General features: G+C 37.3%; 1 protein-coding gene across 1 annotated transcript in view; it reads left to right on the top strand.

The window, feature by feature from the left end:
* PINX1 (PIN2 (TERF1) interacting telomerase inhibitor 1) overlaps nt 1-17,808 on the top strand; it is a 107,419-nt gene that overhangs the window by 20,226 nt on the left and 69,385 nt on the right. The window contains exons 5-6 of the mRNA XM_069075659.1: nt 674-766; nt 14,374-14,450. Coding sequence (XP_068931760.1) covers nt 674-766; nt 14,374-14,450 — 170 coding nt within the window. The remainder of the gene's footprint in view (nt 1-673; nt 767-14,373; nt 14,451-17,808) is intronic.

Raw genomic sequence — 17,808 nt, 5'->3', positions numbered from 1 at the left:
ATTATACTATCCAAACTTTAATCCAAGATTGTTTTCCAATGAAATCGTAAGATCACAGTGAGAAAAGACGTGCAACTTAGTTTACAGCTGAGGTGTAAAAGTTGTGAAGTGATTAGTTAGCTGTAAGATTTATCTAAGACCTAATTTTGTGATTTACATATATGTATACTTATGAAGAGTAGCCCATACAGCAAGTGAATATCCCAGGAATGGCAGGAGCCAATGAGTTCTGACGCTAGAGTTGCCAGTAATTTGGTTTGGTACTCTGGGTGAGAAATACCCTTCCTTAGCCACATTTCTTTCTTTCTTTTCCTCCCTCCCTCCCTCCCTCCTTCCTTTCCATTATTTTGTGAGGGTATTAAATATCTCAGGCCGGAACCGATTCCATGTCCTCCCGACTCTGGGGCTGGCGCTCTTACTGCGCCGCCTACCTGCCTCCATTTCTTTATTTTTTTAAAGGCTTAATTATGCATTCCACAGTAACTTTATAACTTCCTAAAGGACAAAGACTTAAGTACTTAAGTACTTTCTTTACATTGTCCATTACAAAATATTAATTGATAATTATATACTAGCGCTTATAAAATTATAGTGCTCTTAAAAGTTTTATATGAGTGAGATTACATGACTTAATACAGAAGGTGCTCATTGAGCTTTTCTATCTTTATTTTAGATTTTTCGGGTAACAAGGAAAAAAAATCCTTTAGCCTTGAGGAGAAGTCGAAGTCATCAAAAAGACGTGTTCACTATACAAAATTTACAAAAGGTAAGAATAAACATCATGTTTCATTGATGACAACATATAATTATCTGAACATAATAACAGGGTTGTTTGTTGGCTTGGAAAGTCTTCGACAAAGTGAGATGCAGTTCAGGGTACTACTTTTTGGGCAAAGATACTGACAGTTTGAAATAGTTCAGTGCAGAGCAATCAGAATAGTGAGAAGACTAGAAACCATGTCAAATTAAAGCATCTATTAAAGGAACTGGTAAAATGTAGCCTAGAAAAGAGAAGACTTAAGGGAGTGGGGTAGAATGATAACCATTTAAAAAAAGTCTTTGAAGGGCTATCCTTTGAAGGTGAGGTTAGGCCTTTTGTTCTGCTTGGCCCCAGAGGATGGACATAAAAACAAGAGGTTAAAGAAGAGCCAGGTTTTTAAATTCATAAAGAAAATCTTCCTGAAATGATTAAAATAAGTTACTTTGTGTTCTCCATCTCTAGAGGGCTTGATTAGAGGCTCAGTGTTGGGGCTGTTACAGATGGGATCTCTGTTTGGCTAGGGGGTGAATTAGATGACCCGTGATGCCCCTTCTATAATTCTGATGGAGTTTAAAAGTCTTTGTTGATTCAAGTGAGTGATCTTGTTCACACAGGTCACAAAATAATTGAAGATGAAAACTTAGCTTCTTCCCATTTCATTTCTTTATGTTTTAGAAATGAATAATTTTATTAGATCAATCTGAGAGGAACAAACAAATCATCAAAAAATTAGGGGGTGGGAAGACTTGATCTAGATTGTTTCACAGTGGCATTCTTTTTTTTTTTTTTGGAGGGCAGTTGGGGTTGACTTGCCCAAAGTCACACGGCTAGTTTTTGTGTTGTGTTTGAGGTCAGATTTGAACTCAGGTCCTCCTGACTCCAGGGCTGGTGCTCTGTTCACTGTGCCATCTAGCCACCCCTCACAGTTGCATTCTTTTAAACATTCTAGATTGTTCCACAGTGGCATTCTTTTAAACATTCAAATAATGAATGTTCCACACATAGATTATTCATAAATATTAGTAAAGATTGGAAAATTACCCAGTACCTTTTATGAGGCAAATATGGTACCAGTTGTAAAATCAGATAAAGATAACACTAAAAACAAAAATTGTAGACCATTTTTGTTGATGAGTATAGATGCAAAAATATTAAGTAAAATATGAGCCAATCGAATGAAGAAAATGATTCATCATGTCCCAGAAAAGTTCATATCAAATATATGAGGTTATTTCAGTATCAGAGGGACTATCAGTCTATTAAAACATATATATCCAAAAAAAATTTTAAAAGGTGATTTCAATAGATGAAGAAGCATACATTCTTGACAAAAATACTAAAGTAAATAAATAAGAAGGGATTTTTCCCCAATACAATTATAAGTATGTACTTTATACTAAAAGTCAACATTTTAAAATTGTTTGGAGGGGAATGTTGTGCATTTAGGGTTCTGCTGTCTCTCTGCCATCTTGGCTCCACCTCTTCCTATTTAATTAAAAAAAATTGTGATATACATTTTCATTGGTATCTTTTGTTTTATATCACTTAGATTTTTCTCTATATCCTTCCCTCATCTCTCCCAAAGAGGTATACTTTATATTTTGAAGAGAAGAAAGAGAAAAGCTCTGTATAACTAACAAAACACTTCAAAAAAATCTGACATTATATACAATGTCATTCACCTTTGCAAAGAAAGGAGAAAGAGATATCTTCTTGCATATCTTCTTTAAGGCCAAGCTTGGTCATCATAATTTTGAATTTTGTAACATTCACTTTGCATTTAAATTTGCTTGTTTCTCAGAGTTCTTCCTCATTCTGTTTTTTTTTAAACATGTATAATAACTTTGGAAAAGTCACTTCTTAATTTTAACTAGTATTTTGTGGAGATAATTTTCTGTTATGGTAAAGAGAATTTATCTCTTTGTAAATCTTAGTAGTATTTTAATTGTCTTCAAAGTCTCATACAATGTTAATAAAGGCATTCCCTGCCTTTGACCACAATATGTTTTTAGGAATCGTGACATACAAATACACATTGATTAGAAAACACTATCTTTTTTTCCCCTATGTGTATCAACACTGAATTCCTATAATGCTGTACTTCACCACTAGATGGTAGACCCACAATTAGAAGTTAAAATCCTGGAAATAGAAGTAAGCTGCCAAAACTAAGGCATGACCTAATGGTAACATACAGGCAAAAAAGTATCACTGGGGTCAGGAGAGATGGAGAAGCAAGGGCTGTCCATAACATTTCCTTTCTGTGATATCTGGAGAAGCAGCTCCTTTGGAGCAGGGGCCAGCCATCCTTCCCAGCAGCCAACCCAGCTGTCCTCATGGGACACACAAGTGCACTCAGCTGAAGCATGGGGTGCCCGACATGTTCAAGGGACATTGAACCACTGCCACTGCCACCATCTCCCCTCAAATCCCCATGAAGACAGCACAGGTCCCTGAACCCAAAAGTCTTGAAACAGCAGTGCTTGTAGCCCAGTGACCTGTGAAGACCTAGCCTGGCACCTGCTCCTTTAGGTGCTGAAACCACAGCTACTAAAGACGGAATTCACAGTTCTTGCTCAGAAAGTCCTTGGTACTACCAAATAGTTCAGTCCCAGAAATCAGTGTTATTATATCACTGGAAATGACATTAATGGGGGCGACTAGATGGCACAGTGAATAGAGCACTGGCCCTGGAGTCAGGAGGACCTGAGTTCAAATGCGACCTCAGACACTTGACACACCTACTAGCTTTGTGAAAGTCACTTAACCCCAATTGCCTTGCCTTCCCCCCAAGAAAAAGAAATTGACATTAATGAAGAGACATTAACTTCACTGCACCCTAAGGACCATGGGACTTTTACTTCTGACTTGTAGCTGAAACCTTCCATATGTTATTTCCTCTATTAAAATGTGAGCTACTTTAGAGCAGCGACTGTCTTCCTTTCCCATTTATATCCCCAGTGCTTTGTCCATAGTAAATGCATAATAAATGCTGTTTTCATTCATTCATTCATTTGCCACTAGATGGTAGACCCACAGTCTCATCAGTGTTGCTACTCCTCCCTCAAGTGTAGCTCATAACTGTTTCCTAAATGGAAACTCTTGGCCATGTCTTTCATTAAATCCTTTGCTGAAGATCTCTGAAGGTCCTTTTAATTTTGGTGGAGTAACAATGTAACACTAAGGAGTCTTAGCCATAATTAGACTGTTCATCTCTTATCCCCTTTGATATTTCATCAGCCTGTCTCCTCTTTATTCTTTCACTTTTACAAGCAGAATTCCTTTTTACTATGTGATTTTGTGCACATCTTTATCAGAAATCTTTACAGCAGTTCCCGGTAAAGTTTCTCCAAGCTGTGTAATCTATAAACAAGTGCCTAGGGAGTCTAATTCAGTCTCTGCCACTTAGTATCTATGTGACCTTTGGGCAAGTTACTTTATCTTTTTGGGCCCTAGTTTCCTCATCTTTAAAATGAGGTCATTGTACTGTCAGATGATCTTTAATGTCCCTTCCAGCTTTGATATTCTTAGAATAATTGTATGACCTCTGAACCTGGCAGTGCCACTGACTTGCTGGGTAATTTTAGGCCAATCACTTAATTTCTGTTGGCCTTGGTTTCCTAACTCCTTGAAGGAAGGGTACAGTGAGAAGATTCATCAAAAATAATCAGATTTTCATAAATATATTTGGTTTTTTAAAAATGTGAATCTAAAGAGCATTTAGTCCATGTTTTTCCTGATAGCACTCCTATGGGAGTAAATAATTCACCTTGCCCCACTGTTGGGCAAGATTAATGGTAGCTATCTCCACTTCCTAGACAAAGAAACTAGCAAAGGCCAGGAAGACTGTGTGAACAGTGAAAAAACCTTTAACACCACTTTTATGCTGTTTTGCTTTGATGAGTTGGTTTCCTGCCTACGTATGTGTGTATACATGCTTTTTCTATAAGATATGGTTTATAGCCCTTAAATTTTAAATGCATTTTTGTCATACCGCTTGGGCTTATCTGAAACAATAAATTGCATATTTAGGTAGTTTTTGTTTTGTTTTGTTTTGAGGTAGTTGGGGTTAAGTGACTTGCCCAGGTTCACATAGCTAGCAAGAATCTGAGGCCGGATTTGTACTTAGGTCCTCTTGACTCAAGGGCCAGTGCTTTATTCATTGCACCACCTTGCTGCCCAGCTTTTTAAATTTTTTTTAAGTTACTCATTTCACAGGTTTAAAAGAAGATCTTTGTCAAAAAGTATCCTGAAAGAGAAGTAATAAACATTTTCTTTAATTTGAAGGACATATTCTGTGACCTGTCTATGCAGTGACGGAAAAACTATTGATTTGGACAGGTTGGAAGGTACAGAAAAGAGGAAACTTTATATAAACAGAACTTTTTGATGTGTCTATAAATGAGCTCAGAATGGCAATTAATTTTTGCTCTATTTTATTGTGACAATTTATGGTATTTTACTTCTAGGGGAAAAAACAGAAACTAACTGCAAAATATTTGATCTAGTTGATTGTGTATTCTTCTAGTTCAGAAATGCAAGGCAATGGTGGTATAGTGGAGAAAGCACTTGCTTATCCTGCTTCTGAAGCTTAATATGTATGACCTAGGGCAAATCATTTAACCTACCTGGTTCTGGTTTCCTCAGCTGTGAAATGAAGGGTTACATCAGTTCAGTTAAACTCAAATAGAAATGATCCATATATTCCAGGCCGCATATTGACTTAGTTCTAAAATGTAATGTTATCTATGTTTTATTATATTTTTAAAACTTTGTTAAATATTTCTCAATTACATTTTAATCTGGTTCAGGCCACACTCAGGAGTTCTGACGGGGCAGGGGCAGCATGTATGACACCTCTGAGTTAAACCAGATAGCTGCTGAGATTCCTATCTCCAGATCCTTGATCCTGTGGTCTTCTGATTTTCATAGCACTATGAACTCCTCTCCATAGTTTGAGTATAACTTTTACCTTCCCTAATTTTTTGACACTTGATTTTTCTGTTATAACATTGTAAGTTTTAACTAATTTTGAAAGTAATATGAACTATCCCATTTAAAAATATTTATTTATTTACTATTATTTTACAACATTCAGTTCCACAAGTTTTTGAGTTCCAAATTTTCTCCCCCCTTCTCCCTTTACAGCATGCAATCCAATATATACGTATACCTTCAAATTAAACATTAGTCAAGTTGTAAAGAATTATAACCAATAGAATGAATAATGAGGAAGAAGAAACAAAACGAAAAAGAGAGAGCAAGTAGTTTGCTTCAATCTGTATTCATACTCCGTAGTTCTTTCTCTGGGTGTGGATGGCCTTTTCCATCATGAGTACTTCAGAGTTGTCTTATAACCTTGCATTTCTGAGATGAGTCCAGTCTATCAAAGTTAGTCATCACAGATACAATGTGTCTGTACTTGTGCACATTGTTCTCCTGGCTCTGCTCCCTTCACACAGCATCAGTTTATACAAATCTCTCCAGGTTGTTTTGAAGTCCATCTGCACCTCATTTCTTCTAGCACAATAGTATTTCATTATATTCATATACCACAACTTGTTTAGCCATTCCCCAATTTATGAGCATCCTTTTGATTTCCAGTTCTTTGCCACTACAAAAAGAACTGCTATAAATATTTTTGTACATGTGAGTCCTTTTCCCATTTGTGTGATCTCTTTGGGATACAACCCTAGAAGTAGTATTGCTGGGTCAAAGGGTATGTACATTTTTATAGCCCTTTGGACATAGTTCCAAATTGCTCCCTTAGAATAGTTAGATCAGTTCACAACTCCACTGACAATGCATTAGTGTTCCAATTTTCCCACATCTTCTCCAGCATTTATCATTTGAACTATCTATCCTATTTTTGAGAAAGGCTGTGTACCTTAGGAATGGATGAACTTGGAGAAATCGAGCCCTTGGTAGGAATCCTGCCTCCCACACTGACTAGCTGTATATAATCATAATTCCTTGAGTATCTCCTTCACAGAATTGTTGTGGGCCTCAAATGAGGTAATAATTAAAAGTACTTTGCCCACTTTAATGTACTATATAAATATCAGTTAATGTTGCTTTCTTCATCATCCTCTGTTAGGATACTCATCTTTCTTTGGTCCCAAATCATATTCATTGGTATTACTATTCCCAATGTGCTGGTTTTTAAAGATAGCATTTTTTTCCTTTGTCATGGCAATCCTTCCCTTTCCTTATTTTCTCAAACTACAGTAATACCTCAATTTTTCACATTGTTGCAGAATACTTGAGTATTCAGGTTCTAATTTTTTAGATAATTGAAACTTGTCTAAATGTCAGACTTTTAAAAATACATAATTTTAACCATTTCCAATCCAACTTTTTCTAAAATGTATCATATTTTTCCTTTTTTTTTTTTTTGCTTTTTGAAGGGGGGAAGGTAGGGCAATGGGGTTTAAGTGACTTGGCCAACCTCACATGGCTAGTAAGTGTTAAGTTTCTGAAGCTGGATTTGAACTCAGGTCCTCCTGATTTCAGGGCTGGTGCTCTATCCACTGCACCACCTAGCTGCCCCCTCCTTACCTTTTCTAAAAAAAAAAATCTTCTATTGATGCCTTTTACTTTTACATCGCTTTAATTTCTCACCGTATTACTCCTCACTTCTCCTCCCCAGCCACCTGACTACACTCCCTTGTAACAAGATAAAGAACATAGTTCAGACTATATTTGACAGTTTGTTAATATGTCTCACACATATTTCCTCATCTTTGTTTAAGAAGGGAGGGATGCACATTTTTTCAACTCTTCTTTGGGGTCGAGTTTTGTAGCAGCAAGCACCCCAGCGTCCCCAGGGTCGCTGCCACCACAGGTTCTTAGATCTGCTTTGTTAAAGGAAAGCAACTCAAAATGGGTTAATCAGTCAAATATGTATCGTTTACCTAGTTCAGGGGAAAAAGGTCAGCACCCTGAACTTCAGGATATACAGACAGAATTATCAAGACAGGGAAACAGATCAAGTAGACAGATTTCCAAACTGTCCAACCATTACATTCATACCAAATCAACATCTGGGTTTTTCAAAGCTGAGGGGGGGCTCTCAACAACACAACAGCTTCCCAGAGTTTCATCTGATCAAATCACAGAACACTTCTCAAAGTGAGCCCCAAAACAAAGTTACACATCAGGGCTTATAAAGCCTTCTCCTGGCTCAGAGAATGTAACAACCTTATTGACTCACTGGCCAATCAAGAAGAATCTACTGAAAAACAAGCCTCCCACCCCAGGCTCCAGGTGCACTTTAACCTAGGGGCAGGGAAGATCTTAAAAATTTACATTCCCATTACATTCCACCCCAAGATCTTTCATGCCCATAGCATAGTCAATTTACTTTTGAATTAGCACTAAATATCTCTTATGTCACATTTTCTAGATACAGAACTAAAGTGGCCACTTGGCCTTAAACAAACACAAAATACATTGCATTACCACCTCAATTCAAAACAAGAGTCCAAATAAAGTTCTCTTGGGGGGGGGAGGGGTATCCTTCCCCTCACACAGCTCCAGCCCCTGCTTCCAAGTACAGAGAGGGGGCTGGGCAACAAAACCAATAAGGTGGGGTCCTTGGGGGTCCACGGCACTTCATCCCACCCACCATAGTCACAAGTCCATCCTCCCTCTGGGTCCCAAACTGTAGGATGCAGCAAGGAAACACATTCAGTGCCCCTGCTTTGCTGCTCAGTTCTTATCTTTTCCTGTGGCTGAATTCTGAACTCCTGGGTTCCTTCTCCTCCCGTAGGCGGCAGCCACTCCTGGCTTCTGCCCAGGTCCCGATGCAGGCAGCTCACCATTCCTGCTCTCAGCTCAGTGAAGTCCACATGCAGGCCATTCTTCTCTCCTGCTCCATGGCTCCACAGAGTCACAGCTACCACAACTGGGAAACAAACAATTATCCCAGTCCCCATACTTTCCTTTTACTCTGCAGATCCTGTTCATGATGCCATTTTGTAGCAGCAAGCACCCCAGCTTGTCTGCCACCACAGGTTCTTAGATCTGCTTTGTTAAAGGAAAGCAACTCAAAATGGGTTAACAAGCTTACTTTAATCAGTCAAATATGTATCATTTACCTAGTTCAGGGGAAAGATGTCAGCACCCCAAACTTCAGAATATACAGACGGAATTATCAAGACAGAAACAGATCAAGTAGACAGATTTCCAAATTGTCCAACCATTACATCCATACCAAACAACATCTGGGTTTCAAAGCCAGGGGGGCCCTGGACAACGGCTTCCCAGAGTTTCATCTGATCAAATCACAGAACATTTCTCAAAGTGAGCCCCAAAACAAAGCTACACATCAGGGCTTATAATAGCCTTCTCCTGGCTCAGAGAATGTAACAACCTTATTGACTCACTGGCCAATCAAGAAGTATCTACTGAAAAAACAAGCCTCCCACCCCAGGCTCCAGGTGCACTTTAGCCTAGGGACAGGGAAGATCTTTAAAATTTACATTCCCATTACAGGTTTTAACAATATAATTAGGGTATGTTTAGGTGTCTTTTTTTTATTTGTTGTAGTCTTCATATTGTTTTCCTGGTTTTGCTTATTCCACTCTGCATCAATTCATGTAAGTCTTTCTATGTTTCTCTACTTTTTTATATTCATCATTTCTTTAGATGTAGTAGCAGTCTATTACACTCATGAGATGGATTTCATCAAAGAATCAAAAATTCTGTTACAAGAATTCACCCCCCAAAAAAACTCTAGAAACAATTGAATACTCACTTTGCGCAGTTTGAGATGGGTTTCCTTTGGATTTTCAGATTTATTTTTTGAACTGTGTTATATTCATATCCTGGCTTCTTCTTTGAAAAATGTGACCGCCTACAACCAGCCTTTTTTCCCCCCTTTCTTTTTTTTTTTTTAATTAAATTTTATGTTTATTTTTAGTTTACATTGTTTATTTCCACAAGATTTTGAGTTACAAATTTTATCCCCATCTTTCCCCTACCCACTACCCCAAAATAGTGATCCCACTGAATACCCTCTCCCCCAATCTGCTCTCTCCTATATCCTCCCCCATACCCCCTCTGACTTTACAGTAGGGCAAGATGGATCTCTATGCCCCAGTGCCTGCATATCTTATTTCCCAGTTGCATGAAAAAAAAAATAATAATGTATATATTTTTAAACATTTGATTTTAAGACTTTGATGAACTCCAGATTCATTCCCTTCCTCCCTCCTCACCCACCCTTATGGGGAAGATAAGCAATTCAATATAGGTTGTACATATGTAGCTATGCAAAATCTTTCCATAGTAGATATATTGTAAAAGACTGACTATATTTCCCTCCATCCTCTCCCAACCTCCACCTCTTCTATTCTCTACTTCGACCCTGTCCTTTTTCAAACGCATGTGCTTCCAATTTCCCTCCCCCCCACCCTGCCCTCCCCTCCATCATCCTCCCTCTCATCCTCTTCCCCCCTACTCTCCTATTGGGTAAATACCCTATTTAGTGTGTATGTCATTCCCTCCCTAAGCCAAATTCAATGAAAGTAAGGTTGCCCTGGACCCTTCCTGCCTGCCTGCCTGCCGAGCTGTCTTCAGAGGGAGGTTAGTTTCTCTCTGTCACTTTGTGGGTTCTGTAGCCCTAAAGTTTGTTTAGAGTCATTTTTTTATAGGTATTTGAGGTGGTTATAGGGGGAGCGCAGAGAGTCTTCCTACTTCTACACCACCATATTGGCTCTACCCCCCCAACCAACCTTTCTTAATTCAAGATAACTAGCCTTTCTTTTGAGATCAGTTCTTATAGAAGATTTTAATTTGCAATTTTTGTAGAAATTTCATCCCTTTCAGAAAGTACCTGAGGAACAGATGTTAATTACTTGTTGACTGATCATCCTTGTTTTATTGAAGTAGAAACTGAGACCCTAAAAACATGCAGTACCACACATCATGTCAATCACAAAGTTGAAAATAGAACTATGACCTACATTGTCCTTACTGGTTCTTATTCCTAAAAATAAGGGATTTATTTCTAGGAATGGCTAGGTGGTTCTGTTGTGCATAGAACTATCTGAGCCTGGAGTCAGGAAGACTTGAGTTCAAAGTCAGTCTCTGACATTTAACAGCTTTATGACTCTGGGCAAGTCACTTAACCTTTATTTGCTTCAGTTTCCACTTTGTAAAACAGGGATAGTAATAGCACCTAACTCCCAAGGTTGTTGTGAGAATCAAATGAGGTAATTATTGTAAAGTGTTTCGCTCAATTGCTGGCACATAGTTAGTGCTAACTTTATGAAGTCACTTGTTAATACAGTGTGTGAATATCCCAGAGATAATTAGCAAAGTGCAACATCCTAAATCATGGTTTCATTTTGCCAAGTGAGTTGCTTCTAGGAAACAGAAGTTACATGAGTTAGGAATAATTTAACTGTAGGCTATCTTTGGAAATGAAAATTCATTTCTGACTTAAATACCCAATAAAATGATTTCTTTTCCTCCTCATGCCCCAAGGCCTTACATATTCTCAATCTGCTACTGTTGCTTTTTAAAGCTTGATCTCCCTTATCTTCCCCAAGCTGGAAGTGCAAGAGTGCTTATTAAAAAACAAAAAGGACACACATTTATTAGGTAGTATATTAGAGGTGGAATTTTAACCAGGTCTTCTGATCCCAAATGTACCACTACTTCCATTTACCCTAGACCACTTTTCTCACTTTACCTCTTTAAGGAGAACCTGTAAGCCATCTTTGCATTTTTCTGCGGCTATTTTATTTCTTCTGGTTTCTTTTATAGCAAGAATATCAATATTGACATAATTCAGTTCCTCTATGTTAGCTAATATTATGTCATCTCACTGGTTATTGGAAAAGAATCTCACTTTTAGAGTAGCAATAACATGGCTTGTATTTATGGACAATGCAAAAAAAAAATGGTCATTCTTAACTGCTTCTGCTCATTTTTTCAACACTCCTCTGCACGAAACTGAGGGAATTGTCGTGTTTTTATTTGTGTAATGGGTTATAGTAGCCACACATTTCATCACCTAACAGCTAACTTATTCATGATGAAGCCCCCTCCTTACTTAACTAGGTTGATCCTTGCAAGGCAGATACAGTTGGCCCCCGTTACTGTTCTCGAAGCCTTTCCAGAGTAGTAGAACTATCCAGAGCTTCTACTCCATTGGAGTGTAAATTAGGGTCATTCCTCTTGAGATACCAGTTTGTGCACTTGAGCAGGATTATTTTGAGTGGATGAACTGCACTTTTACTATAAATTTAGAATTATAGATTTTATTAGCTAGGAGGGCTCTTTGATTTCCTGAGAACTGGAGGTAAATCTCATAGATTTTTCATGTTGTCATGTGTAAATAAGGAAAATTAGAAACCCAGAATACTGTTACTTGTAAGCATTTAATACATCAATTAATTGATCCATTAGTCAGATAGATAGATTGATTGATTGATTAGATAAATACTACCAGCATCCAGAAAGAAGCAGTTAAAGTACTAAGGAACAACAATAATCTGGAGCATAATATTCAAAAGCTTCTGTAGTAAATTAGAGATCTTGCAATACAATATTCTGTAAGTCAGAAGAGATAGACTTACAACTAAGAATATCCTGCAAAGCAAAGAATAATCCTACAAGGGAAAAAAAATAGATCTTTAATGGAACATAGAACTTTCAAGCATTTCTGATAATAAGACTAAATAAGAACATGGAAATACAAACTGAAGAATCAAAGAAGCCAAGAAAGATGAATTTATTTGAATAATTGGAAAGGGTGGTATGATGATTGTAGTGTTAACATTGAAATCCAGCTTCAGTCACAGTGTGACCCTGGGCAAGTCATTTAACCTATGTAGGCCTCAGTTTTCTCATCTGTAAAATGGGGATAATAAAAATACCTACTTCTTAAGGTTGTTGTGAGGATACGATGAGATAATATTTGTAAAGTGCTTTGTAAACTGTTAGGTGCTATGTAAATACTGACCATTAGTACTACTACTACTAATAATAATAATAATGCTCGAAGAAGAAACAAGTGTCCTTTCTGAACCTTAATGTTTTCAAAGGTATTGAGGGAGTTAAATAAGAAAAAGAGGACCTGGGGATGGATTGTTTCTGTTCTGAGGGTTCTGAAGAAGGCAAAGAGAAGTGAGAATAGAAGGAGGAATAAACTCATGTAGAAAGGAGAAAGAAGGGGGGATGGTACTTGGCAGTTCTCATAATTGCAGTATATGAGAAATGTATATAAACATGAAGGAAGGAGAGAAGTAGGTATCCAATGAATTTCACTCATTTAAGATGGACAAGGGAGGTTGAACACATAGGTACATACACATGAATGTAATGTAATGCTGCATCGTAGGAAATGATGAAAGATAATTTCAGAGAATCCTGGGTAATATGAACTGATGCAAAATGGAGAGAAACTGGGAGAACATTTTATACAAGGACAACAGCATTTTAAAGAAAAATGAAATAATTTAAAGAACTCTTGACCAATGCATTGACTGGCCATGTCTCCAAAAGACCTGTGATAAAGCATGTTGTCTACCTCCTCCTGGAGAGGTGATATATTCAGGGTGCAGAAACAGACATACATTTTGGACATAACCACACTGTGAATTTTTTTTTTGTTTGTTTTAATTTAATTATTTGATCTAGGTGTTTTTTTTTTTCACTTTCTCTTTTTAATTGGGGAATGGTTGAGGGTAAGATGGTCAGCAGTAATAATTACCCAAAAGAGCCACTGAAATATTTTTTAACATATGGAAAGGAACCCACAAAATTCAGAAGAAAGCACAGATAGGACAGTTTTGAAAGAAATATGGGGAATTAAGGTACTTTTTTTTAAGGCATTCTGAATGAAATGATCCACAGTTTTATGTACAGTCCTCTTTTTGTGTTCTAACACATACAGAAATGGTCTTTTTTTTGATTAGTTAAGCTCAGAATATAAAATTTAAAAATAAATTGCTTCCCTGCATTCAGAATTAAGAGTTTTTTCTTAGTCCTATATGCATTTTATAACCACTGTGCTTCCATTCCTTAGGTTTTTGCTATATCTAGATCTAACATACTTATTTTATTTTTTTAAATGTATGCCTTTTATTCTTATGTCACATTTCTGAATATACCTTCCATCTCATCTTTAAACCATCCTTTGTAACAAAAATTTTAAAGGAGGAAAAAAGTTCAATAAAACTGACTGGTATATAATTTGTGTCTGCCATAATTTTGAATATCATATACCTGTAGTTCCCCATCTCTTCAATAAATGGAAGGAGTTACATTTTCTCAACCTTTTCCCAGTCTTAATGTTGGTTATTATAATTGCACCATTCTTAGTTTTGTTTTATTCTTTATTTTTACATTGTTGTGGTCATGAATATTGCTTACCTAGTTTTGCTTACTTCACTTTCACTTCATAGATATCTGTCCATGCTTCTCTGAATTCTTGCTAAATTAATTTTGGTTTTTTAATATCATTTCTGTGAAAGAGAGAAGGTAAATCTTTAATATGGTTTTATTTTCTTTTCACAAACCATCTTTATTTTAGTAGTTTTATGATGTCCTTTTGTTGACTAGTTAAAAACAAATGAAATCCATTATGTTGCTTTTTTTAGGAAAGGATCTTTCTTCTCGGAGTAAAACAGATCTGGATTGCATTTTTGGGAAAAGACAAAAGAGTGAGATTTCTAAGGTAATTGGAATTGCACTACATGTAACTGGATAGTCTGTGTCTTTTCCCTTGGGATTTGATTCTCAGCTTTTCTTGGATATGTGATATCTCTTTCTATCCTGATCTGAGGGCCCAGGTGAGTAAGGAAATTTTTATACTAAAGCCCCTTTTTTAGAAAAGGCTTTCTCCAAATGATATGTGTGCTATTCATCATCATCTTCCTCCTTGGTAGGTATATATTGTCTTCCTCAAAATACTCTTGGAATGTGATTCTACCTCTGGTATGGCTGGTTCATTGAAACCCACAGAGGAATTCTTTCTCTTGATGTAGTCAAAATGAGAAGAACATCTACCCAGCTACACACAGTGCTACAGTATTGTGTAGAATAATGCTGCGGTAGCAGTTCTACTTGTTTTATCCAGGCTGCAAGCCACAAAGCTACTGTAGCTATGTAGGAAGAGGCCCTCCCTTTGGTCCTGGTCTAGTGCATTTCTACAGACTTTAAAGCATTTTGTTAAGTTTGGGATCTAATTGCTTCAGGAATCCTGAGGGAATTTGAGGAGATTTTTTCTTCCTTTCTTTGGCATTGAAAGTTTTATTAATTGTTTGAAGATGACCTAGACTGTAAGAGATAACCAAGTCATAGCACTATTTAGCTTCCATGAAAGATAAGCTAAAGTCCAGTATGTGGTGTAATTGTTCCTTCATTGAGTCTTGGCTTGCACTTTTGATGCTCATAGAACATCCTCAAATGTGTACTTGTTTGCTTTATTTTCATGTTCTTATACTTTTAGTAGGGGAAGATGAGCTGACAAATATTATATGAGATACTGAGTGTTTATTGTTTATTTTTAAGATCTTCTTGAAGGTCTTCTGAATTACCAGTTAGAAATATGGTTAGCATATCTTACGTAATTTGGAGCTAAGAGGAGGTCTTCATGAGTTTGGCAGTCTCATAATCCCTTTTCATCATTTCTTTACAGCCAATAAGGAGACCAAATAAAGTTAGTATAATTAGTTTTGGATCAATTATAAAGGCATTGGTTTTCTGTTCTGCAATAGTTTTTGGTCAGAAAAGTATGTGTATGTTTTTATTTATAGTTAAAAGATCTCTTAATTATTTTTATTTATTTATTTGCTTTTTGGAGGGCAATTGGGCTTAAGTGATGTGCCCACGGTCATACAGTTAGTGTGTGTGTGTGTGTGTGTGTGTGTGTGTGTGTGTGTGTGTGTTGTTTCTGAGGCCGGATTTGAACTCAGGTCCTCCTGACTCCAGGGCCAATGCTCTATTCACTGCGCCAATTATTTTCTATTTATCCTGTATAAAGCTTGCTTTGCAAATTTGTGTTTATATATTGTCTCCATTAGATTGTAAGCTCCTTGAGGGTAGGGACTGTCTTTTGCCTCCTTTTGTATCCTGAGGGCTATGCACAGGATCCAAATTTATAAATAACATGTGTAAAACTTGCTTTTCTCTAAATTTACTTAGTTGTAAACTCCTTGTAGGCCGGGACTATATTCTATCCCTTCTTTTCACCAGTCTTTTTCTGATACTGAGTCAAGTATTGCATTATTTTTGGACTTGATTTGGGATTTCATTGCTATAAAGAACTCCCAGTGAGGAAACTCCCTTTACTAATGCAAATCCATAACTACTGTGCAGTTTATAGACTTAGAGGGTTACTACTCAAAGGCATTAAGAAGACAAGTGACTTGTCCAGGGTTGTATAGTTAGTATTTGTCAGAGGTAAGACTTAAAACTGGCTCTTCCTGACTCTGAAGAACTGCTTTCTGTTCATACCACCACAGTCTCTCTAATTGTATACACAGTAGGCCTTAAATAAATTCTGATTTTTTTTTCATTAAAGTACTCCTACATCTTTGGCAAGGAAGAGCTATTAATTTACTTGATCAATAGCTATATATTAATTGTCTGCTAAGGGAGCTCCATGGCACAGTGGATGGAACACTAGACCTAGAGTCAGAAAGATGTAAATTCAAGAGAGGAGTCTGGGAAGATGGCAGAGTAGGTCAGAAAATTCCCAACTCTTAAGATTTTCCCCTACAAAAAAGTTAAAATAGCATCTTAGGGTGAACAAAGTATGGGTGGAGATAGATAAGAACAGGGGCATAACTGGGCCCCTCCTGGGAGAATTTGAGAAAATCAGAGGAAGAAAAATCCCAGGATGAGATTTGGTCCCTGTGTAGAGTAAACACCTCCAGGCTAGGTTCCATTTTAACACCTAGCAGCAGACCTATTAAACAACAAGCAGTAAGCCCTGGGATTAGTTTATCTGAGAGGCTGCCTTGGCCCCAGCCACCAGAACTTTTACCCCTGGGATAGGAGTGGAGTTGGGTGCCCGAGCCTGCTGACAAGGAAGACCAGACTCAGCTTTGCTAGGAAGAGCAGCAGGGGCAAGATGGAACCAGTACATACCCAGTGAGTGCAGAAGCAATGGGACAGAAACCCCTGGTTGTGGGCACCTACAAGAGGTTGGAGATTTGGCTTTGGTTTCAGGCTAGAGGGAAGAACTGAATATCTGGGACAAGAGGCACTACATCCCGTACCCCAGGGCTGGAGGTAACTACAAATAATTAAGCTACAAAAAAAAGTATAGGCAAAGGAGAAAGAATCCAACCATAGAAACCTTTTATGGCAATAGAGATGGCCAGGGTTCATCCTCATAGAAGGATATTGAAGTAAAGAAACCCCCAAAGAGTAATGTTAAATGGTCACTTGCCCAAAAAGAATTTATAGAAGACCTTAAAAATCAAATGACAGAGATGGAGGAAAAACTGAAAAAGAAAATAAGAATAATCCAAGCAAAACAAGAAGGGTATGAAAGGAAAGTCAACCAACTAGAAAAGGAGATCCAGAATCTTAAGGAAGAAAATGACGCCTTGAAAATGAGAATTGGGCAAAGTGAAGCCAGTGAAATTATAAGAGATCAAGAAATTATTAAACAAAATATGAATAAGGAAAAAATAGAAGAGAAAGTGAAACATAAGAATAACAGGGGCAGCTAGGTAGCACAGTGAATAGAGCACCGGCCCTGGAGTCAAGAGGACCTGAGTTCAAATCTGGCCTCAGACACTTAACACTTACTAGCTGTGTGACCTTGGGCAAGTCACTTAACCCTAATTGCCCTGCCTCCCCCCCAAAAAAGCAAAAAATAAGATAAAATAACAGATTTGGAGAACAGATCAAGAAGAGAAAATATAAAAGTAATTGAACTAACTGAAAGTTTTGATCAAAAAAAAGAATCTTGATACAGTAATACAAGAAATAATTAAATAAAATTGTCCTGAAGTATTAGGACAAGGGGGGGAAGTGGAAATAGAAAAAAATCTATTAATCACCACTTAAAAGTGATCCTA

Source organism: Petaurus breviceps, unplaced genomic scaffold (genome assembly GCF_028583685.1).
Source record: "Petaurus breviceps papuanus isolate PSGF00001 unplaced genomic scaffold, PetGlider_PUasm1.0 90919, whole genome shotgun sequence".
Taxonomy (NCBI): Eukaryota; Metazoa; Chordata; class Mammalia; order Diprotodontia; family Petauridae; genus Petaurus; species Petaurus breviceps.
Note: the sequence above shows the minus strand (reverse complement) of the source record. Positions and strands in the feature narration are given on the sequence as shown.